This window comes from Pygoscelis adeliae, unplaced genomic scaffold, assembly GCF_000699105.1.
Source record: "Pygoscelis adeliae isolate BGI_AS28 unplaced genomic scaffold, ASM69910v1 Scaffold32, whole genome shotgun sequence".
Lineage (NCBI taxonomy): Eukaryota > Metazoa > Chordata > Aves > Sphenisciformes > Spheniscidae > Pygoscelis > Pygoscelis adeliae.
In genome coordinates this window covers 824714-847556 of record NW_008824368.1, presented here as the reverse complement: position 1 = coordinate 847556, position 22843 = coordinate 824714, and the positions used below count along the sequence as shown (strand labels likewise).

The 22843-nt window shown below is 39.3% G+C and overlaps 1 protein-coding gene across 3 annotated transcripts; it reads left to right on the top strand.

Annotated features, from left to right (window-relative positions):
* The first annotated feature begins 43 nt into the window (after positions 1–43).
* PROSER1 (proline and serine rich 1) lies at positions 44–21717 on the top strand. 3 transcript variants are annotated; one of them, XM_009319927.1, is made up of 13 exons: positions 44–336; positions 3523–3588; positions 4312–4380; positions 4847–4941; positions 6854–6947; positions 7459–7569; positions 8283–8366; positions 9703–9781; positions 12094–12189; positions 12311–12355; positions 14651–16412; positions 17077–17224; positions 21396–21717. In XM_009319927.1, exons 1-13 carry the CDS (start codon positions 292–294, stop codon positions 21399–21401), a joined length of 2700 nt encoding a protein of 899 aa, XP_009318202.1. In that variant the 5' UTR covers positions 44–291; the 3' UTR covers positions 21402–21717. The 3 variants fall into 3 exon arrangements, with proteins under 3 accessions (XP_009318202.1, XP_009318201.1, XP_009318204.1); XM_009319926.1 differs by lacking the exon at positions 21396–21717 and adding an exon at positions 18585–20206; XM_009319929.1 differs by lacking the exons at positions 44–336; positions 4847–4941; positions 21396–21717 and adding an exon at positions 18585–20206 and having other exon boundaries at positions 3572–3588.
* Positions 21718–22843: the final 1126 nt, after the last annotated feature.

Genomic DNA, 22843 nt, shown 5'->3' with positions numbered 1-22843 from the left:
GCGAAGGTGGCGGCGGGCGGCCGCGGGCCCCCTGCGGGGCGGGGAGCAGCAGCCGGCGGTCTGCCTTTGTCTCTTGCGCCGTGTCCAGCGTTGCAAAGGCGTCGGCGCTCAATTCCTGGGGGCTGAGAAGATCCCAGGCTGCCTTTCTTGCCCCGCTGCTTTTTTTTTCCCCGATATTTTTTTTCTTTCCGTATGCTTAAAGACTCTTGGTAAAGTCTTTGGCCTGGATTTTTTTTTTTTTTAATTTTTTTCTTCCATATTTAAATATCTGCATTGAATGAACTAATAAAGATGGATAAGAAATCATTTGAAACCGTGCTGGATGAAATTAGAAAGGTAACTTCGCGTTTTGCATGTTGGTTTAGCCATTTGATGGTAGAATATTCCTCTTGATGAGCACACCAGGTTAGGTGTTTGTGTTCTTTAATAATCACTTCAGGATTCAATAAAGACTAAGTTTCTCATCGGTGTGGAGAACTATAATCCTGTGTTGCTGGTGTATCCTAGTTTTTGTATGTCAGATGTAACAGTGTAAAGCTGCTGTGACACGCTTGCTCTCTGTGAGATATTTTCATTCTCTCAGAAAACTGAGATTGAATGTCCAGGCTGCTGCCGCTGAGCTAACGACATGTGCCCGAAGAGCGCTCATTTGAAATAAGCATTTTAATAAGTTTATCACAGCATCTTCACTGTCAAGGCAGACGAAGAAGAAAAGCCAAAATAGCCAAGTGTCTCTTGTTTGGGGAGAGAGGCTGCGTTTGCTTGGCCTGACCGGGGATGGGGACTTACAGTCTGAGGTACCCACCTTTTATATGATGGTTTAGGAGGTACACACAAACGTGACGTGAGAGGGCTGACTCCTAAGCTGCGCTCTGCTGTCTTCCTTCAAAGCCACATCTCCCACGGCTCAGGAGTGCGTGCACACCTTCCTCCGGGATGTGAAATCCTGCGTTTTGATGCGTGCTCTGAACGGCGCTTGTGCGTCTCCTGTTGAAAACTCACTGAGCAAAATACCTGTTAGCTGCGGGAAGCAGAGCTACAAACCTGGGCTCCCCGATGTCTGTCAGGTCTTGTTTCTTACGGCACAGAGGCCTGCTTTTAACAGGAAAGTTAGGGGTTAGCGGTTGGGACAGTTCCCCAAACGCTGGAAGTGGAAAAGGAGGTAGAAAAAATCAGAACCTCTGAGATTAATGGTTCCTGTCTTGCGTGGGAAGTGCAAACCTGGGATGACACGTTTTGCTGCAGTTAAGCAGAGGTGATTTAGATGTCACAGTAGAACGGTTATGTATCCTGCTAAAGCTGTCTTGGTGTGAAGATGAAGGGCTTGTTTGGGATAAGATTGCCTTATGGCAGAAAAGGAATCCTCAGCGTTTTTGTAATAGGTGTTTTTGTTATGATAGGTTGTCTAGGAGAGGTCATTTTCTTTATTGGGACTTGGGTGCTACAGAGTTGAGTTTCGGTTCAGCTTCTCTTCAGCATGAGATGCAGCGATGGCTGCAGTTGTAGTATTATTATTTTGGAACATACTGAGGTATAAACCACCGTGCACAAAAGCCCCAGTGCTTTGTTATCACAAAGTCTTTGTTATCACAACTGCGCTTGCTAGCATTTTTGCATAAGGTCACGGTCATAAATTCTCCTTTATGTAACAGGTATGTTTCATGCTGTGTAACCAGCTAAAAATGTGACAGCCTAAGATACTTCAGGGTGCGGACTTCCCTCCCAGCCTAAGAATTTTTATGGAAAATCTGGGGGAAAAAATCAAGGAACAACTTGCCCATGAATACTTTCTCTGAGAATTGATGGTGGGAGGGAGTAATGTTTCGAATATTACTACTGCAGTGCAGCCTTTCAGAATACGCTCTGTGATTACTAAAGACTTCAGACAAAAGGGGTTTTGACATGTGATTTTAGGCAGTTATGTTTCCTGTATGCTATCTGCCTGTATTCCTGTAAACCTAACTTACTGTTGATCTAAGGATCGGTGCTGTGCTGTGTTAATAATAGCCGTGCTGTTCCAGTGTAACGTTCATTTTCCAAACGTTTATTTTGTACCTTTGTTGCTAGGTCTTTGTTTAAACTTCATTTCTAGCTCTGTGGTAGAACCTTCTTTATTATGTGATTCACAAATCGGTTGTGTTGGTGTGTTCCATTTTCAGGCCTACAGTTAGCAGGAACAATTATTTAAATGTCTTAATGTGTAGCTTAGTTCTGTCTTTCCCCGTATATATTTATGATTATTAAGAAAATTAAGTTTGGGGGTTTTTTTTCCCATATATATACATAGCAGTGCTTTCTGTTTGTGTTCGTATTATAAAGTCATTCAGTTGTTGATTTGAGGAGGAAGAGTGACATTTGTTTTGGTAAAGAAGTTGCTATATGACATACCAGGCTTTTTTTCCAAAATACGTGAAGAGAAGGAAGGGAGAGAAGAAAAAATGAGCATGAAGAGAGAAGTTTCTTTTTCCCCTGTGACTTCAGCGTGTCTGGTAGTGTTGGTCTCTTAATGAGGTACAGAAAAGAAGGGGGTTGCCTCGAACAGTATGTGGGTGGGTTTCTGTGCACATGTGCTACTCACAGGTGGGTTGCAGCGATGGAGAACTTCACATCTGTCTGTGTGGAGGGACAAGGACAAAGAAAGAAGGACTAGGAGTAGGTTTTAGGGCTATTGGGAAGAGATAGAAATGGGAGTGTGGGTGAAGCTGGAGGTGATTTGAGAACAGTTAGCGTGAGAGCTAGCAATAGATAGGGGCCTTGGAAACTGGGGAAGAAACGCGTGTGCACTGGTTTGGAGCAGGAATTCAGCTGTTACCTGTCATCTTTACATCTTGTATGTCTGTCAGTGAGCTGGGTAGGAGGAGAGGGAGGAAGCCCTGGCTATTAGATAGCCCGTGTGGTTATCAACAAAATTGTCTTGCCACTAAGTCAAAAGTGGTGGCCAGTACTGCATTAAACTACTCTGCTTCCTGTGTTTTGTATGGTTGCATATTAAAGTTTGACCTATGGGAAGGTAATGCTAAGACAACATCACCCTTTGGAGCAAGCTTTCTTGTGTACTTAATTCTGTCTGTACAGACTTGTTATCCAGTCTCTTCATAAATTCACTGAAGTAAGATGCTTTGCTAATTATTTTACAGGGAACATGCAAAGAGATTGTATGAATAATCAACTGTATTACCTTGTTTAACGTAAAGTTGATGTAAACCTTAGAGGCAAAAGGAAGAATGGTGATGATGTTCTCTCAGGAGTTTTAAACAACAAAAAAAGGCAAAATTAAATAAATTAAAAAAAATGAGTAATTTTTTTTTGACAGAAGAATTAAACTACATCTCTGCTTTTCATTGTTCTCTCAATTACCTAAGGAATATTCTGTTACTTAGAAATATTGCAGTGTAATTGATGCAAATGTCACTTTATAAGGTCAGATTTTTTTAGATTAATAGATTATTCTAGCAGATTATTGTGCTATAATTATAACTTTTGAGGGACTAATTATGCGTCTTTTTTTTCTGCATCTTCTAGGCTGTATTGACTGAGTACAAATTAAAAGCTATTGAATATGTTCATGGATACTTTTCTAGTGAACAGGTAAAAGTCAACACTATCATGGGTTTAATTTGTGTATTTAGTAATACAGAAAGACGGTGTCTCCAGTCATACTGAGGCTGATCATATTAGCTTTTTTATTTATTAACTGAGGAGATGTAATTCCTCATTATTATATCAGCATTAATCTGTTAAAAATAGTTCCAAGTTATTTTGTTATCAGAATCATTACATTTTCGTTCCTGTTATGTGGGGAAAATTGGAGAAATTGATCATCATGGAATTTAGGATTATTTTGCATGTATATTCTAAACTGGCATGTACTAATAAGTATCCAACTTATTTTGGTACTATGTAGATTTTTTTTCCCTGCTTCTTTTTCTTCTGTTTTTTTTGTGTCTCTTTGGTGAATATGCTCTTTGAGATACTGAAGGTTTATAAGCTTTTTCAGAAAGGCTTAATTTTTTTATTCTAATACTGTGGCAGTTGTTGTGTATATATGCAAATATATAGAGAGGAGTAAGAATCTATTTTAAATATTTCCATAGAGAAACCTCATCTCACAACACAGAATTTTTAGGTGCCTACTTAGAAATAAAAAGAACATTAGATGCTGGTAGGCACAAATGTAATCAAACATCACCGACAGACGCATGTTTTTTAGCAGTATACCACTATACTCCAAAAATGGAAAGATCATATTGATGCTGTTAGCATAATTTTTTAATACATATAAAAGATTAATTGAAGGCCTTTCTGTTGCAGGTTGTCGAGTTACTGAGATACTTTTCCTGGGCTGAACCACAGCTCAAGGCAATAAAGGCTTTACAACATGTAAGTTCTTGTGGCATAATCTTCTAGAGTAAGTTTGTCCTCTTAATCTTATTTTAGTTTTGTGATGTCTACTTTTGCAACTGATGGATCGGTCTACCCTTTAATCTTCAAAATGTCCTCTTCATCTTGTTCTTTTTCAATGGTATCAAAATACGAAACGTCATACTTCTAACCAGGATATCTTTTCTGACTAAAGTATCTTTTAGTTTCCTGTGTGTCACAAGAATAGTTGGAGCCCTTTTTAACCATTGTTAGCTTTCCTAATTTCTCTGCTTTTGGCAAGTGCTTTTTGCAGTTCCTTGTTCAGCATTTAGTGCATAGAGTCTCCTTCCCAATGGGAGGGAGAGAATATTAAATGTTTACTGAAATACGTGATATGAAGCTGTTACTGAGTAGCATTCTGGGTTTAAAATAATTGTAGTGTCTTATTTTATATACACTTTTTTCTTTCTTGCTTACTTGTCAGAAAATAGTGGCAGTTCCGGCATCAAAAATGGTTAATATTCTCAACTGCTTCACATTCAGTAAAGATAAACTTATTGCCCTTGAAATCTTAGCTTCGTAAGTATCTCTCATGTTATATTTCCTTAAGTTGTATTGTTTTTACTAATATTTCCGTATATATTATATATATATGTTTCACTTCTAGAAGGAAGCACTGTGGCCTGTTAAGGTAAAGCACGAACCCATTATTGATGTGGCTGTAAAAAGAAGAATTGGAAGTAGACATTGTACAAAATTCCATAGTTCATCTGAGTCTTGAGCATGCTGCTATGTGGGCCTCTGCCTGCTGGAAAACTGCCACTTTGCCAATATTTTTACAGTGGTCTTCAAATCTTGTAGACAACAAAGAGGGCCTTAAGCTTATTTCTGCTCACTGAAATGTAAAAGGCTTGAGACCAGAGTATTCTGGGCATTGACCCTTTTGCATTTGAAAAGCCCTCTAAATATTACATATGTAAAAATGAGTTAAGTAAATACATCTCTCAAATTGACACATTTGATTTAGAGATCTAATGTCTGTAAAAGATGTATAGATATTCTAAATATGTATTTACCCAGAAAGTTGGGTTTTTTACTGAACGCAGCTGCTTCAAGGATCGACCTTTTACATATATTTATACTGGAACTCTTCCGCCTGGTTTAGGGGATTTATTTGATTTATTATATGAAGTGTTCTCTTTTGGGTTGGGGTTTTTTTTTGCATTAAGTATGTCTGCCTTGCATATGAATGCTATATATTACAGCCAGCTTGATCATTTTGGGGCATATAAATTCATTATATAAATACCCATGAAACAAATAAGACTGAGGTTATAGACATGATCTTGCTTTCGGAGTTGAGCTTTAAGAAGCTGTATGCATGCTCCTGGTCTCTTTCAGACCAAAACAAAGGAAGTTCAGTGGTGCATTAAACTAACCTGTTTTGCTTCTTGAAATGAGGTTGGAGCTCCCAGACTTTTCAGTTGCTGCACTTCAGCTGGTGTGGGCGTAAAGCGTGGTAACTTCTTTAGCTGTTGAATTTCTACAGTGCAAGAGCATAATAAGGGAGTCATGATACAGAAATCCTAACCCAAATCTGTGTACTACTTACTTTGCTAATCAAAACTAGAGAACAAAGCTGAAAGTTCATTCATATTTTAATACCATTCTTTGAGGTGCTTTTCATGTCTTTGTTCAACATTCTGCTGATTCCATTTCCTCTAATACCCTCCTTTGAGAAGTCCTCCTTTTTGGGGCTGTTTTGTATTTCCAGTAGTTTGCATGGGGCAGGTAATGTTTGACGGCAGTTAAGGTGCTGTGGTCAGGGTTTTGAAAAAGGCAGGTAGAATCAGGCATTAGGCCATTAGGCTCCTTGTACTTGTACATTTTGTTGTTGTCTTTGGTGTGTCTAGTGTTATTTTTGGGAGAGGAGCGAGGAGAAAGGAAGGGTACTTTTTGGAACTACATGAGCGGTTTCACTAGCTCTGCAGAACATGGAGCGAATTGCCAGGAGTTTCATCTTTTTCCTTCTGGAGTAAATAAGATGAAAATTTGTTTCTCTACCAGTCTAGCAAGAAACAGTGGCAAACTGAGTAGCTGCTGATTTTCTGCTGTGCTGGGAATTGTGTGCTGGTAGCAATTAAAGCTTTCTGACGAACTGTTGTGATGCAAAATTCATTTTGTCAATATAGTCATTTTTGCCATAAAGTTTAGCTATCGTTGTCCATTGTTCCATATTGATATTTAATTCTAATATTCCGTATTGATATTTAATTCTAATACCATGTTTCACTTACAGGTATGAAGTCTATATTTAAGCCCAGGGGGTTTACTTTAATAATAATAGTAATATTATGATCTGAACTAATTATGGTTTTTTAATGTACTGTTGAGTACTGGCTGAATAAGTGTTGATCACTTTTCAGTAGTGCATTATTTCTGATAAGCATATGGAATGGCAATAATCATGTGTCACTGTCTTTATTAATAGCAACATTGTTGATGCTCAGAATTATCGCCTTATTGAAGATCTGTTCAGAATTAATATGTCAGAGAAGAAAAGATGCAGAAGGATTCTCGAACAGGTAGTCAAGATACTCTAGTATCCTTGATTTTGTCAAATACAGTATTGTTTCCATCCTTATGGTCATTGTGGGGTCAGGACTTACCATGAGAACTGCTGGGAACTACTGGTGGAAGACAAGCTGAAAGAAGCAGCTGCAAAAAGATAAGAGCTACGTGATACATGTGCAATAAAAGGGGAAGTTTCTGTCAGGCGTTAGGATCATGTGGAAAAAAGGCACAGAATTGCAACCAACGCTGAAGGAAACAGTCTGCATTTGTTTTAGAGAACACCAAGTGCTTAACCGCCAGTTCAGTAGAAGCAGAGGTGATCTGAGTAGGGTTATTCAAAACAAAGGGGACTTTGGCAGAACCTCACGCTATTTGAACTATTTGGGAAGAAGATTTGAGACAAAGCTTTGAATTGTTCTGTCTAGGTTGATTCACGCAGTCTGAATGTCATGAAATAGTAATTCATTTCTTTAAAGCATTGAATTTGATAGCAAATAACGTCCTTTCTTGATTATTTTGCAGGCTTCAAAAACGGGTTGTAAGGCTCCTCATGCTATGATATCATCCTGTGGCATGATTCCTGGCAACCCTTATCCCAAGGGCAAACCAAGCCGCATAAATGGAATTTTCCCAGTAAGCATGATTCTATGCTTTTGCTTTTCACAGCATCCTTGATTTAGGATTCATTATAGTATAAGCAAAACCAGTATTCATATACATGGAAGGAGGAGTGGAATCAAAAGCAATGTTGTTGTTTTTTTTTATTACCCCATTACACATTTATAGGGAGCTTGCATTCTTTTTATTTGCCCATTCTTTCTGTGCTGCTTAAAGTAAAGATTACTGCATGAATAAGACATCGTTCATATAAGGAACACATTGTAAACTCCAGCAATATTTGGCAGAATTGGGAGAGGTGTAAAGAGCCTTACTGGTAGGTTGATAAGATGACCTAATGTGGTCCCTACAGTACTACTGCTAATCTTCGTGTAGTTCTTGAACAACCATGTTAAGTATTTCCTGTGAACACTTAGGGGATTGCAAAATGTAAGTTGTGTCCACAAATCAAAATGCAGAATTCTCATTATCGCAGAAACATGGACTCTTTAATATGCATCTCTCTACAAAAGCTCAGTGTTATAAACTAAGCTATTGGAATGCTCTTACTTATCATTTTGCAAGCCTAGAACACAGTTTCTTTTTCCTAACAAACACGGTTAAGTATCACTTTTAGAATATTCAAAAACTCGAATGTAGTTTAGGAAAAAAATCAAATAAGGTAGAAGTTCTATAGCAAGATTTACTTCTAAATTAATACTTAACAGTTTAATTTTCTTTTGTTTCAGGGAACGCCTATCAAAAAGGACACTGAAGAATGTACTAATGAAGGAAAGGGAATAGCAGCCCGTATACTTGGACCATCCAAACCAGTATGTCTAATAAATGAGTAAATAAATGAAACTTTAAGGAAAAAAAAAAATCCAACCACCAGCCAATTCTATGAGGCTTTTATATAAAATGCTGTTATGTTGCAAGAAGACTGTAGAGCAGCAATTTAAACAAAGCTAAACTTCTATAATGGTTGGAGGTTGTAGCGAGGTGGGTGTCAGTCTCCTCTCCCAAGTAACAAGCGATAGGACAAGAGGAAACAGCCTCAAGTTGTGCCAGGGGAGGTTTAGGTTGAATATTAGGAAAAATTTCTTCACTGAAAGGGTTGCCAAGCGCTGGAACAGGCTGCCCAGGGAAGTGGTGGAGTCACCATCCCTGGAGGTATTTAAAAGACGTGTAGATGTGGTGCTTAGGGACGTGGTTTAGTGGTGGATTTGGCAGTGCTAGGTTAATGGTTGGACTAGATGATCTTAAAAGTCTTCTCCAACCTAAACGATTCTATGATTCTATAATAAAGATAGTATGACCTACTATTTTTTATTTAACTTGAAAAGAAGCTCTGGTTTATATTTGTGGGGGACAGGATTCTCTAGTGGGTACAGCGTGTGTGCATTTGAAGGCAGAATTTAAATTACAGTAGCAGAAGACAAGACTAAAAGCATTTTCAGTAGTTCGTCATGAGCTAGTGGAAGTTTTAGATACAAATATATGCAATTTTTTATTACAATCTCTGAGGTTTCCCACATGAACATGAAAAATGTCTGCATCTTGGAAATTTGAGTTACAGCAGTGCCTTAGAAGGAGGTTCTTGTTTCTTAACAGCACAGCTGATCTGTATTTCAAAATTTTTAAGCATGTGGGACAAACTTTCAATGAACCCGATACTACTTTGAAGTATTGTCCAAATGTTTTATTTTCACTTTTATTATGAGTGACCTTTAAAGGTCTCTTCCAACCCAACTATTCTATGATTCTATGATTCTATGAGATGTTTCCCACTAAGCTGTATTATTTTAAAGGGACAGGTAACTTCATAAGTATTTGTTAGTTTTAAATGTGCTAAATCTTTAAAATGAGAAGTCAGTCCAAGACTGCGGAGTGTGAAAACTACAAGGCAGGAAGAAGTTCCCTTTCCCACCCATGTTCAGTATTATATTAAAATCTAAAGGTATACTAGTGATGTTTGTTTCATTCTTTTCAGAAAGAGTGAAATATTTGCAGTCACTATGTGTATTTGATATGAAGAAATTTGCTATCAAATATTTTTCCAGTGAAGAACAGCTATCTGTAGTAGTATCTGAATGTTAGCTATTTGTCTGAGAAACATTAGGTAATGCTTTCACTATTGCTTCTTCCGTTTGTTTTTTGTTTATGTAGGCTCCATCAACCTACAATCCACACAAACCAGTTCCATACCCCATCCCACCATGTCGGCCACATGCAACTATTGCACCAAGTAAGGCTTCTATGTGTTTTAGCTTGATGCTGTTGTTTCATCCATTTGCCTTTTAAGTAATAAGTGTCACGTGTCAGTTTCTCTGACCATGATCATATCTGAAATTGGCTTGCGCTTCCTAAGCATGCTCTGGGTACTGGTTTCTACCTCTTCCTGTCATGACTGCAGAGTTGATAAAAAGAGGAATATATTGACTTCTTTTTCCAACATCCACATCATAAGGAAAATTCACAATCCTGTTCTGATGACAAAATATTTAATTTATGGGAGGCATTGGGCGCATTAGACAAGACTAAGGCTGTGTCTTTTTTGTAATGTTTGACCAAGGTTTGGGCTTTGGCTTGACAAGTCTGTTGACTTGTTGCTGTTGTACCAAACTTAGGATATGGTCAGGCAGAGCCCTGAATTGGGTGGAAATATGTAGGAACTTGCCGAAGGACGGTAATCTGTTTCTCATTTGAAGGGATAATCTGTTTCACAGTTGCCTTCAGTTTTACTTTATCTCCATCACAATGGAGAGAGAGCAGTTTCCTAAAAGAAAAGTTTAGGCATGTAGATTTCAGTCTCAGAACGGGCATAGTGATTGCCTTTTCCTGTGTTTGGTCTGACTATTCCTAGCCTTGTGCCTCAGGTAAAATTGAGCCTTTCTTCATAAATTCCTCTCTCTTTGCTCTGCTGCATTAGCTGTTTGATTCCAGACATTTTTGGAAGGGAGCAAGGCAATTGCCATTTCTTTGGAAGAAGAGCTTGGAGTACTTATGTAGTCAGACTCTGGTCTTTTTGAGCAGCAGCTGAAAGCTTTTCCTAATCTTGCCATTCTGTACTGCAAAACAAGGAGTGCTCTGGTTAGGAAACTTGCTTTGTCGATGTTAGGAATTTCAGGGAGTTTTTAAGGTTCTTGATAAGAAAGTATGGTAGAGCTCTTAGCATGCATGTTGAAGGGTGAGTCATCTAACCAACTTGATGTCCGCAAGTCTCTTTATAGTCAGTTCGGAAAAACGGGCACTACTGGTAGCTAAAGTAAGTCTGATGATTTGTGCCCTAGAAATTACTTGCTCCCCAGAAAGTGTACAGGAAACTTGCAGACTAGCTCAAATTTATATTAAATAAACCCCATCCAAAGTAAGTTAGGGCACAAAATTTGGCCTGTGACTGGATGTAAGTATTAGTACCTTTTAGGATATGAAACAGCTTTTGAGGTTTCAGGGCCTTATTAGGCTGCAACATGGTTTCTAAAAAAACTCGTGACAACGAAACTCATAACTGATGAAATATTTATGTATATAAAAAATGTGTTTAATGAGATTGCAGATGGTAACCTTAAACTATTGAATGTGATTGTTTTCAAGCAATAGTCAGAATGATGTTTTGTTTTCTGCCTCTTATACGTATTGGTTTAACATTTCCTTCCTGGGTGATGCAATGGTTGTTAGTTACTTTTCTGATTTTCAGTCAAGAGTTGTCATGCAAGAAATCTTGACATTAGGTAGAACTATTATGAAAGTGTGAAATCAGAAAGGATTGTGTATGACAAATTACTGCACTTTGAGTATTGTTCAAGTGCTACCTTTTCCCATGAAGCGTAAGTTCTTATGCTCTTAAAATATTCATTCAGGACCACTGTGAAGTATACTTATGTTCCTGTGATTTAAATTCTGATGTTCTTCATCAGAACTGTATACCACAGCTATGCAACCGTTTGAGTTGCTCCAAAGAATAAGGGAGGAAAAAAAGGTATTTTTTTATATGTTAAGTACAATAAGTATTTTATATTAAAATAATTTTCTAACCCACTTGAATTTCTTAACATTTAGAGAAATATTGAAGAATGACAGACTAAGTATTTGAGATGGAACATTTTTCTCTGAATTTTCTACTAATGTTGGAGGACTGGTTATAGTCACTGGTGTATGTTTGGCTCTTTTGTTTGTCAAGGCTTTAATGTTACAGGAAGAGTTGCAACAGCCTTTAGGTTAGGAATAGAAAAAGAACAACCGATGCTGCAGACACTCTGAATCACTCCTCCCCTTTGAGTTTTTCAGGCAAGATGGAACTGAAAGCAATTGAAACCTGACTTTTGCAGGCTCTTTCAAGAGAACTGCCCTTACTAAAATTTGGATCACAATGCATGTCACTCAGGCAGACATTGGCAAAAGCCAGCATCCAGCCTGGATGATTAATTGGTCTGGCTTTTTGGTGAAGGAATGTTCTAAAATTTTCAAAATGTTCTTTTAAAGGAAAAGACACTTACTGGTTCATTTAGATAGGGGTTCTTCTGACAACTGAGACGTGTATTGCGTTTGTTCTTTTAGGTGCTTACAACAATGCTGGCTTAGTTCCAATGGCTAATGTCATAGCTCCAGGCTTACCAGCTCCTCCCCCGTACACTGCTAATCAAGTGGTATCAGGTAAAGCATGCATACCTTTAAAAATCTTGGTGGTATTTTTTCTAATTCATTGTTGTGAATGGCTCATTCACTGCTGGAGTTTCATTTGCTTTTGAATAACAAGCTGTTGTTCTCTGTTTAGAAAATGAGGACCTTTCCAGCCAGGCAAAACCTTCCCAAAATCAAGGTAAATTGCAAATCCACAGGGGGATTTTTGTGTTGATTGTATCTTTGTTATTTGTTCAGAAAATGTAAACAACTTATTTGTTTAGTGGGATTTTCATAAGCCTCTAAGTATTTAACTACTGTGGGAATAGGATCCCTTGAGAGCTGAGAAAAAAATCATCTCAGACATTTGGCACATAGAAGCATTGAAACATTAAAATTCGGTCTTTTGTTTTAGCTCATTAAAGTTTTATATTCTTCAGCATTTAAGTATGTGAGAAATCATTTAAAATAAATCAAAATATTCTTTGCAATGTAGTGCACTGAAACACTTCATTAATATCTTTGCAGCTGTAAAACTTTGGACATCTATTTGAGAACTCATTCACATTTTAATTTCACGTATTAGTTGCAATGGGAAGCTAGGAATACAAGACAGATTCTTTGTTTATAGTTTGTTGAAATCCATGTGTAGAGTGTCTTATCTCAGACTGATACATCCAACTCTGTCTACCTGCACTTTTGTCTTATCCTTTAAATTCCAGTTCTTACTGCAGAAGCGAGTTGTGCATTTTTTTTTCTCTATTTGTGTGGTACTTCGTATGCTTTGTACACTTAGTAGAAATCATAATAATAAATACCATTATGAACTACTTACACAAAGGCTTTGATAATACTTTGTTAGGTTTGACAAATGGAAACTGAGAATCTACTGACTATTGAGTCAGGCATATTAACAAATACCCAAAATAGATAAGATGACCATAATAAGTTTAGCTCCTGTAAATATTCGGGGGGGTGGGGCAGTTATGTTTTGTCTTTCTCCTCTGTGCCCAGGGATGGTTCTACAGAAATGTTGCTGTTTCAAAGAATCACTTTATTCATATATACCCCTTTAAGTGTGCATGCATTTACCAAGGTAGTTTATACTGCTAAATGAATACAGTGTAAGGAATCATATCTTCTGTTAGGAGGAGAAATTCAGTAACAGCTCTGGGTTCTGTTGCAGCGGTCTTTCTCTGGTGATTATCTTGGCTGTCAGGATTAACAACTGTGATCTTTAGGAGAGTTTTCAGGTTGGAAGCAGGATGAGGAGAGGACAGAATCCAGAGCCAAGCAATCTGAGTCTAGGGTTTTGGAAAAGAATAGTGTAAAAGGAAGTAGTTTGTTTGCAAACTTGCTAGTTTTAGAGTTTCAAGATACATAAAACAGGAGTTTGTCATATCAACTTAGGTCCAAGATTTTAAAGATTCCATTTTTGGGTTTGTGTGTGTGTATGTAGAATTTGGACAAGAGAGAGATCTAAGATGTTACAAGAGTTATGGGTGATGAGTTTGGTTGGATCGGTGATTTGCTTACAGTTGAACAGATTATTTTAAAAGTAAAATAAAGCACAAGGGTTATTTGAGAGGAATGATTAATTAACACATTCATATTCCACAGGAAACCAGATAGAGGCATATCAAGGCTCTTGACATGCCAGTGTTCATAAATGCAGCTTCTTTCCATTAACCCCCACATCGCCATTCACAGTGTGCCTGCCTCTTTTCCTTCAGCTTGATTGATGCCTCTGACTTACTTTGTAGGGTTGATATAAGCTGATATTCCTAGTGGCAGGTGCTTGTCTCAATTATAGACACCTGCCTTCAGACTTATAGAAATATTTGTTGATAAGGTCAAGTGCCAATGTTAGTTTAATACTGTAGTGTGATACATGAATTTAAAAGTGTACCTTCTTAGAATCAAAATCTGAAGGAAACACAGTGAAGAGAATGACCTGATTTTGAAGGAAAGAAAAATACCAGCACCTGAAATCAGCTTTCTTCAGTTGTTGACTAAACTTCTCTGAAATCATGATACATTGAATTAACTGGTTCTGAAGGAAATTCTGACCTTCAGTGAGAGTGGATGCAGAGGAGCCCAGGTGATCTGATGCTGATGGAATATTAGATCTGGTTTGGGTACTGCCAGATGTTAGGGACCAGAGGGAGGGTGTTTACCTGTATCACTTAGACATTCTTACGGAGTATATTTGAGTATCTAACTGTCTTGCATGAGATCATGAAGAGGTAGCAGATGTCACAAAGTGTTTTAAAGAGGAGTGGTAGCCTACATGATGTACAACTTGTGTGATGTGTTTGTACGTACCTTTTTGTTTTGTTTTCATAGGTTCCAGTGTTCATTGTTTATATACAGACATTGTATGTTAGCTATTGCCTGTGTATCATATTTTGAAATGCTGTATAAAATGTGTTTGTGTTGATTTCAAACATTTCTGACAGTTTCAAGTATTCTTACCAGTTTTGTTTCTTTGCAGCTTTTTCTGCACAAGCGAATCAGCTCTTTACTCCTCATGGTTCTAATCCTTCAACACCTGCTGCTACTCCAGTCCCTACCCCATCACCTGTCAAGGCAATAAGCCATCCATTAGCACCTGCAACTCCACTCATATCTGGGATGAACATGTCTACCCCTGTCCTTCCTGTTTTCCCAGGACAGGTCTCCTCTTCCATCCATACATCTCAGCCATCCACCCCAACCCCTACTGTCATCAAATCCCTTTCATTGCCTAGTGTTCCTGTCACATCTGTTCACAGTGCAACCTCTACCCCTATCCCTGCAGTTTTTTCTGGGCTGGCTTCTATACCCACTGCTACGCCAGCTCCGCAAGGTTCTTCCACGTCATGTGCCACAGCTGCGCCTAGTGAAGCTTTCGCATCTGCTACCACACCATTTGCTGGGCTCCCGTTCTCTGCAACCTCTTCAATTGCTTCTGCTAATAATCCCACTCCATTGTCATCAGTTTTTGCTGGCCTCCCTTTGTCCTTGCCTCCCAACGCCCAAGGGATTTCTAGTCCTGTTCCATCTACAATTGCTAATTCTCCTGCCACTACCATTCCTGGTTCGCTTAGCTTGCCTAACCCAATTTTGTCTGTCTTAAAGGGATTTCTGACATCAAATGACACTTCATTAATCAATTCATCTGCTTTACCTTCTGCTATGACAAGTGAGCTTGCTTCTTTATCTGCTCTTGCTAATCAAAGCTCTGACCCTCCCACTTCCTCTGTCAACAAATGTTATACTCCATCAGCCACCCCCACACCACAGCGTTCCTCCACACCCGGGCTGGCCATTTTTCCAGGTCTTCCATCCCCATCTGTGGCCAATTCTAGTTCCACTCCTCCAACATTGCCTGCACAGTCACCTTTAACCACTTCGCCATCAATTATGCCAGTCAACTGTGGCTCATCAGCCTCCCTCTTGCATGGCACAAGCCCTACTAATCCTGATCAGCAGCTCTCATCAGCCCCAGCTGCCACAAGTATCCCAGTTCTGGTCAAAACAGAACCCATGAGTCCTACCCTCTCGGCCTTCAAAGGTCCTTCTCATTCAGCTGGCCCATCTCATGGCACTATAGGACTGTCAGCGCTCGGGCGTGCATACACCTCAGCAGCTTCAGTACCAGTCAGTTTACCCAGTTCCCTGAATCCAGCGCTGTCAGGTCTCTCCTCTTTGAGTGCTCCTCTAAACAATTCCAGTTCTCTGGCTTCCATTTCCCTCACCCCACATGGCTCCTCTGCTCCCATTGCCCCTGTGTTCAATGGACTTCCTCCTTTTACGTCTCTAACCAGTAACTTTGCTTTTACTGGTAATCCAGCACTTACGCCACCCGTCACTCTCCCAGGGTCTTTGTTAGCTACTCCGTCTACAACCGCTTCAGCCGTGTCTGCCCCTCATGTGAGTTCCACCGCCGCCGTACTCTCAGGACTCGCCGCCTCAGCAACAGTCTCTGCTCCACCCTTCTCGCTTAACTTGTCCAGTGCCGTCCCTTCCCTTTTTTCTGTTGCCCAGGGACCTCTGGGATCATCAAACCCATCCTTCCCTGGTTTTCCTGTCTCTAACACACCCTCTGTCACTCCTGCTCTCCCTTCTTTCCCTGGCCTCCAGGCATCTTCTGCAGTAGCAGCAGTTGCACCATTGCCGGCAGCTGCCACAGCCCCATCTCCGGCTCCGGTCCTGCCAGGGTTTGCCTCGGCCTTTAGCTCAAACTTCAACTCTGCACTTGTTGCACAGGCTGGGTATGTTTCTGTTTCTGAAGGAGGTCAGAACCATTTCTTTTTCTCTTGAGCAAAACACTGATTTTACTTCAGGTGTAGACGTTATTTTCACTCACAGCTAGTAATTACAGTTAATTTTTAAAGTTAGTTCACCAGTAGATTTCAACCTGACTTTAGAAACTGATAGAGTAGTTACTAAATAGGTTGTCCTCGGTAGTCCCTGTTATGGCAGTCTAATCCAGTGAGGTGCTGAGTGATCGTATTTCCCAGATGAGGATACTTGGCACCTCCTAGGCTTTTACAAGAATGGATTCCACGTGGGCATCCATTGACACATCCAGGTAATAGCAGACAATATCTTAGATGTTCCTATGTTTTAAGGAAGTAGTCAGCATTAACTTTTGTCTGTAAAGTTTTTTTGTGTGCAAATTGTAGGCACAGCCGAGGTACAGAAATATCTGAGTTCCCTTCTTAGGTGTGCTCCAGATAGTCTTGGTTTGTGTGTGCATGAATAATGTGTAGGTGGGTAGAGACTGGGCTTCTGTTTGAAATTCTGGCCTTTATGAGGTTTAGAAAAAGAGGTGCTTTTCTAATTTATATAGACTTAAGCTTATAGAGAGAGAAACATAGGATAAAACATGATGCAGATGTTCCTAATAACAGCCGCGTCTTGACATTCTTTCAGCTTGACTTCTGGACTACAGACACCGGGAAACGCAGTTTTTCCTGGTCTTTTATCTCTCCCTGGTATCCCTGGCTTTCCCCAAAGTGCCGCACAATCTTCCTTGCAGGAATTGCAGCACAGTGCGGCTGCACAGTCAGCGCTACTACAGGTAACATGCCTATTTGTTAATACTATTTTGCTTCCAGTAGTCGTTTGAGCATGTACTTGCGTGTTAACTACTTGGGATTAGTTGAAGTCAGTAAATGATTAAAACCCTTAACCTGTTTGAGAACTGATTACAAGGACGATGATGAGGAACAACTCATATAACTTACTCAAGGCCAATGTACAATTCTTCTGGACGTTATGAATGTGATTAAAACCTTTTTGAAAACTCTTTGTAAAATGGGGAGGAGTGAAGGAAAAAAGAAAAGACACGCAAGTGAATTTTTTGCTAGGTTTGTGTTAAATCCAGTGAGCTGACCATGTAGTTGCAAAATCTGTGCTCAGTTCCAGTCTGACATTTTAATACTTAAAGATTTCTGTGGAAAACCACTTTGTTGTGAGTTATGTGCCTTTCTACACACGCAATCAGATTGTCTAGAATTTGTGTCTGCTGTGGTTGTGCCTTTCTTTTGATAGTTCCCACAAATACAATTGTTGTAATATAAGCTGGAGGTGGCTTTAGGTAGTGTGTAGTTTCATCATCTCTCTTGTCCATGGAACAACTTGTTTCAGTCGTCAACCTACATAAGTTAACTGAAACTATCATCAGAGTTTGTATTTAGATGTTTAGTTTGCCTTTTGTTAAAAACAGCCTCTGTACAGATTAAGGATTCCAGTAGGAAATTTGTCCTTCTGTATAAAATGCTAAAAGAGGCAGCTGAGTGTCTTGAATTAATGTTTTCTCTCTTCTGTGACACATCAATTTTTGAAATGGAGCATGTGTCTAAGTACTGTTCGATATGCAGAATATTGTCAGATATCTTTTGAATATCAGGGGAAATAGATGGGAAGAAGGAAATTACTTCATCTAGGCCATGCTGCTTTTGCAGCTCAGGTATTTATTTATTCTGTAGAAATCTATGTACGCAGATTGCATTGAGGAAACATCAGTTTTCTTGTTTGCAAGTTCCAATCACTAAAATTCACACTTAGCTACTGGAGCAATGAAGATAAAGAAAGTTCAAAGTTAGTGAAATACTACAGCTCCTGATGAAGCTATGCCTTCCAAATCAGCCGTGGCTTACTCCACTGGAAAGTAAATGCCATTAACGCTTCTTCATGTTTCCTCTTAATCCAACTGCTTTCCTCATTCTCTGGTATTTCAGAGCAATAGTTGTACTGCAGTTTAACATCTGCGTATAGGTGCATTGCTCATCTCTGTTCTCTGCATACTTCAGATTATACTTTGTTTGTTTTGGCTTGACTAGGACTGATACTGTGCCTGAAATTTTGCTTGATGTAGATTTTTGTTTGTTTCTTTGTTTTTGTCAGTGCTGTTTCCTAACTTCTTCTCTTCCTTGAAGGCACATTCTGCTTCTGCTCTGGAGAACTATACAGCTCAGCCTGAAGGTTTTGCTAACTATCCGTCAACACCAGGAACACCATTTTCATTGCAGACAAGTCTGCCCCAGAGTGGATGGCAATAAATACCAGACATTTTTAAAGACTGCAGTGGTTGCTTGACAGAGCCTGATCCTATTCACTTTGAAGGCTGTCTCCGCGTTAGCGGGAGCATGGTCCGAATTGGGGAAGGAGGGGGAAAACATGAGGGTAAAATGATTCCAGGAGGCTGTGTCAGATGTCAAACCTAATTTGTGATTGCATTTAATTGATTCAGGGTCTGATCCTGTGAATTGCTGGGCATCCTTGACTCTCCTTTTAGCTTGAGTTGAATGTTTGGTATCTTACAGGATCAGGAACGTTCAAACAGATGTTTATGTAAATAGAGCAATTGACTGTCAAACTGAATGGGGGGAACAAGTATACTTCATAGTGTGTATAAGCACCTATCCTTCTGTTATGTTTTGGATGGTATATGTGGTTAATATAGAATGAGATCTAGACTGAAACTAGATACTTAAGGCTGTAGACGATCTTTCGTCTAGATGCACACTTCTTGTGTGTGCATAGATCAAGGTCAGTTTATCGTTCTTCGGATCTTTTCTTCGTATGTGAGAGGATCTCCTGTTAGCATCAGCAGTATGTTAAGGGGAGGCTAGGTCAGAGGGGTGTGGGGGTTTTCTTACGCTTTGAAATATTGTCACGGGCTTGCTGCTGAATTGAGTACTCCTTTGTCTGAATCTGAACAGGAGAGCTAGGAAATGATGCTGTGCTGTATTTGGGTAGAAGTGGATTATGTTTTACTGGAGTATGGTTTAGCTAGCTGAGAATATGTCTTTCCAAAGTACATAAAAGCATTTTAATTTGCCTCTAAAACAATGTTCCATAACTTTCTCCCTGCCCCCGCACCTCTCTGTGAATGAAATAATTGTACTGCGGATAGGCTGCCTATCCGGCACTTTTGACTGCAGACTTTTGTGAATGTTTACAGACATGGGTCAAGTTCTTCTCTCCCTTATACTCATAAACTCACTGGTTCTCTATACGCTTTTCGGCTATAAACGACAACTTGACGGTGCTCATGTTACTCTGTGAATATAAGAGGGAGCAGAATTTGGACCATGGATTTTTTTAGTATTTTTCCTTGGAAAACGTACATGATTTTAAAGGCATATAGCTAAATTAACTGTATGGGTTAGGAAGGGTTATGACGCAGCATATAGAAAAGTCTTGCTTTGTTAGTGAAATTCAGTTGTGCACTCTTCTAATAATGTTAGTACCTGTGGCAATGTGTAACACATCATTGAATATCATCTATTTAAGATAAACTCTCGCTCATGTTCTAGAGACAATAGAGAAGAATGATATTCAATCCTGTGATTAAATTAAAACGTAGAGGATACTATACTGTAGAAAAGCTCTGCACCTAGAGTTTTACTTTTTTAAAGACGAATTCTGCTGGGAGATGTTGCTAATGTATTTTCTTTCAAGATGTGAACAAACTTTTTTAGAACATTAACGGAAATTCCTGTATTGGTTTTTAACACAATTTTTTTAAATAAAAAGTTTACAGTCATGGCAAAAAGGCTTTGCTGACTATTTACATATTTGCCTAAAATACAGATGAATAAACTTGTTTTTACTGAGACACCTCCTAATATTTGATCTTGCTTATGCTGTTTCTTTTTGATGCACAATTACGTACTGAATTGTAAAACTGGTTTCCTAAAGAGTGGCAATAGAAATATCCTATGAAGTGTTTAGATAAAAAATTCACTTTGTCAGCAATTGGGTAGTCTTGCATTTTAATAATCAAATTTACATATTACTTTAAATCGAAAGATAAAAACGTATTGCACTTTTACATTTGTTTATTTTGTGAAACCTGTTGAATTCCAATGATTCTCCACTCTGAACTGCTTTTAAAATCAGTGCCTTATATCTTGACTCAAGAAATCTGTGGAAAAAATCTACCATCTTTCATTATACCTTCCTTCTCATTCTTTTCATGACTTGTTCTTTGTAGACTTGTAGATCAGTTGGAGAAGGAGAAAATATAAATACGGGTCTCTTCTCAAGAGCAAATTGGGTTTTGTCCCATCGATGTGAATGTAAAGTAGTTCAAAGTCAGTAGGCATTTTGTAACCTTACTGAGCTGCTGAGTTTGATCTCTGATTTGAGTCCTATTAGTTTCCCCATCAAGCAATCAAAGTTTAATTCACATTACCTTGTAGTCAAAGATAAGTACCAGACATCAGCTGTTATGCAGTGTTTTGTCAAAAAGTAAGCAGTTTGTATGTCTGTTTCTGCAAACATCTATTGAATGGTCATGGGGTGTGGGTTGTTGGGTTTTTTTCTGTCCAAACATTAGACAACTCAAAGATACCTAAGAGACTGGGAAGCCCTGTTTCTCCAAATGAAAACAGGTGAGTAGTAGTGAATATCCACTGTGTTAAATACTATTCTCTTGAAACAGCGTACTTCCTAAGTGGTGTCTATGTGCTGTCCTCTACCCAGAAGAGAGTATTTCATGCACAGCTGGTGTAGTTTTACATGGAAGCTCATCATCAGTGTTAGACAAGTGAACAAATAGGTTAAGAAGCGTTGAACTGTCAAGTTTTTTTGTCTAGAAGGGGCTCTCTGGTTCTTACTGAATCATATTGAGCAGGATTTTGTAAATTGAACTTTCCAGTCGTTAGGACTAAGGTAAGTTTCAATTTCTTAAATATTTCTCCTGATGTAAAATTGTTTTTTATTGATTTTTTTCTCTTCAGGAATAAAGTCTGTGTTCTGCATTGCAGCAAACTCCTGTGACCCAGCCTTGGAATTTCTGAAGGGGGTGATTTGTCCTGAGCTCTTTCATGCTTACTTAAGCACCATTTTTAAAAAGCGAAGGAAAAGTCTGCTCCTGAGGCAAACCATGCTGGATCTTACACTGAGTCTGTGCTGGGAAAGGGCTGTTGCTACATGACTTAATTTTGGAGTAACTATGATTTTTTCATTGTTCAAGTTGCCTATTACTGCTATATTTCAACTATGTTGACAGACTGCAAAGATAAGGTGTAGTGAAATGTTCTTTGAAATAAAATCTTTATTCGGAACAACTAAGAACATACCGGGATTGTGTTTGCAAAGCGTCATGTTCAATATTTCTTTCAAGTGCTTTAATTGCAGCGGTAGTGAATATGAGAAACAGAGCGATTTTCTGTCCTCTTCGTCCTCTGATTTGCAAGTGAGTGTTGTGAGTTTGGCTGGGCCTGGAAGGAAACTTGCCAGGGTATGAATGTTCTTACTTTCCTGCAAATCGCCTTCCTTTCTGGATTGAGATGGGAGCGATCCCTTTGATTGACTGTCTCTCATATTTACTCATGCTCTAGCGAAGTGCAGCCAAAGGGGTGCCTCCTGTCATCCCCTCATCTTCAGCTGTTGAAAGCTGATGCCGTTTTCACAAGGAGCAATATGGGGACGTTCCTACAAGCAATAGGATGGTACTGTTAATCTTCTCTGTGTCCTGTCCCTTCTCCTAAATTTTGATCTGGGGGAAAGAAATGACGAGCCTGAAGCAAATAGACTAGCGTCTGTTCTGGGGGCAGAACTCGGGGCCAGGAAGGGACTAGGCTGACAAATCTTTAGGGACTGGCCAAAGCCCAATGTGTGGGAAGGAAAGTAGTAAGGGCCTAAAAAGGTCAGGAAAAGACAAAACTGAAACCTGCAACTTTGTTATACACAAATCTCACCTGAGGGCTGCCTGATGACTTTTTGATAACCTTTGGGATTGGCACTGTTTAGAAATGGCTGTGCATAAGAATTCCCGTTCTGTTTTAACAAACTTCGAAGTGGGTGCTTGGTCTGTAGGATTAAGTCTCTGCAACTGGATGATGAGGTAAGTGGGAGCAACTGGACGCTTCGGGGAAATTGTAAAGGACTGGTGCCGTTTGCAAATGTAGCAGTTGGTGCAGAGAACTGTTGGAGAATGGCCTGCTTGCAGATAAGCACCTAATCATCGTGCCTGACGTGAGCCTTTGTGCTGCTGTCGGAATAGAAGTTGAAGGCTTTAGCTACGTCAGCACACTGCAGAAACAGCTGAACTGCCACCCACCCGAACCACGTTCATCTAATGTTGCTTCTAAGTCAAAAAGTCCTGCTAAAGTGGCTCTGGAGTGGTTTTCTTTGTGGTACTGCTCAATGACACAGGGCCGTGTCAGGCTGTTCAGCACCAGTG

What these genes read in the sequence shown, in the direction of transcription:
- PROSER1 (XM_009319926.1), top strand. Translation starts at nt 292, where the DNA reads ATGGATAAGAAATCATTTGAAACCGTGCTGGATGAAATTAGAAAG. An exon ending in GATACTTTTCTAGTGAACAG is followed by an intron (nt 3,589 to 4,311) that starts GTAAAAGTCAAC and finishes TTTCTGTTGCAG; the next exon opens with GTTGTCGAGTTACTGAGATA. An exon ending in AAAACCTTCCCAAAATCAAG is followed by an intron (nt 12,356 to 14,650) that starts GTAAATTGCAAA and finishes GTTTCTTTGCAG; the next exon opens with CTTTTTCTGCACAAGCGAAT.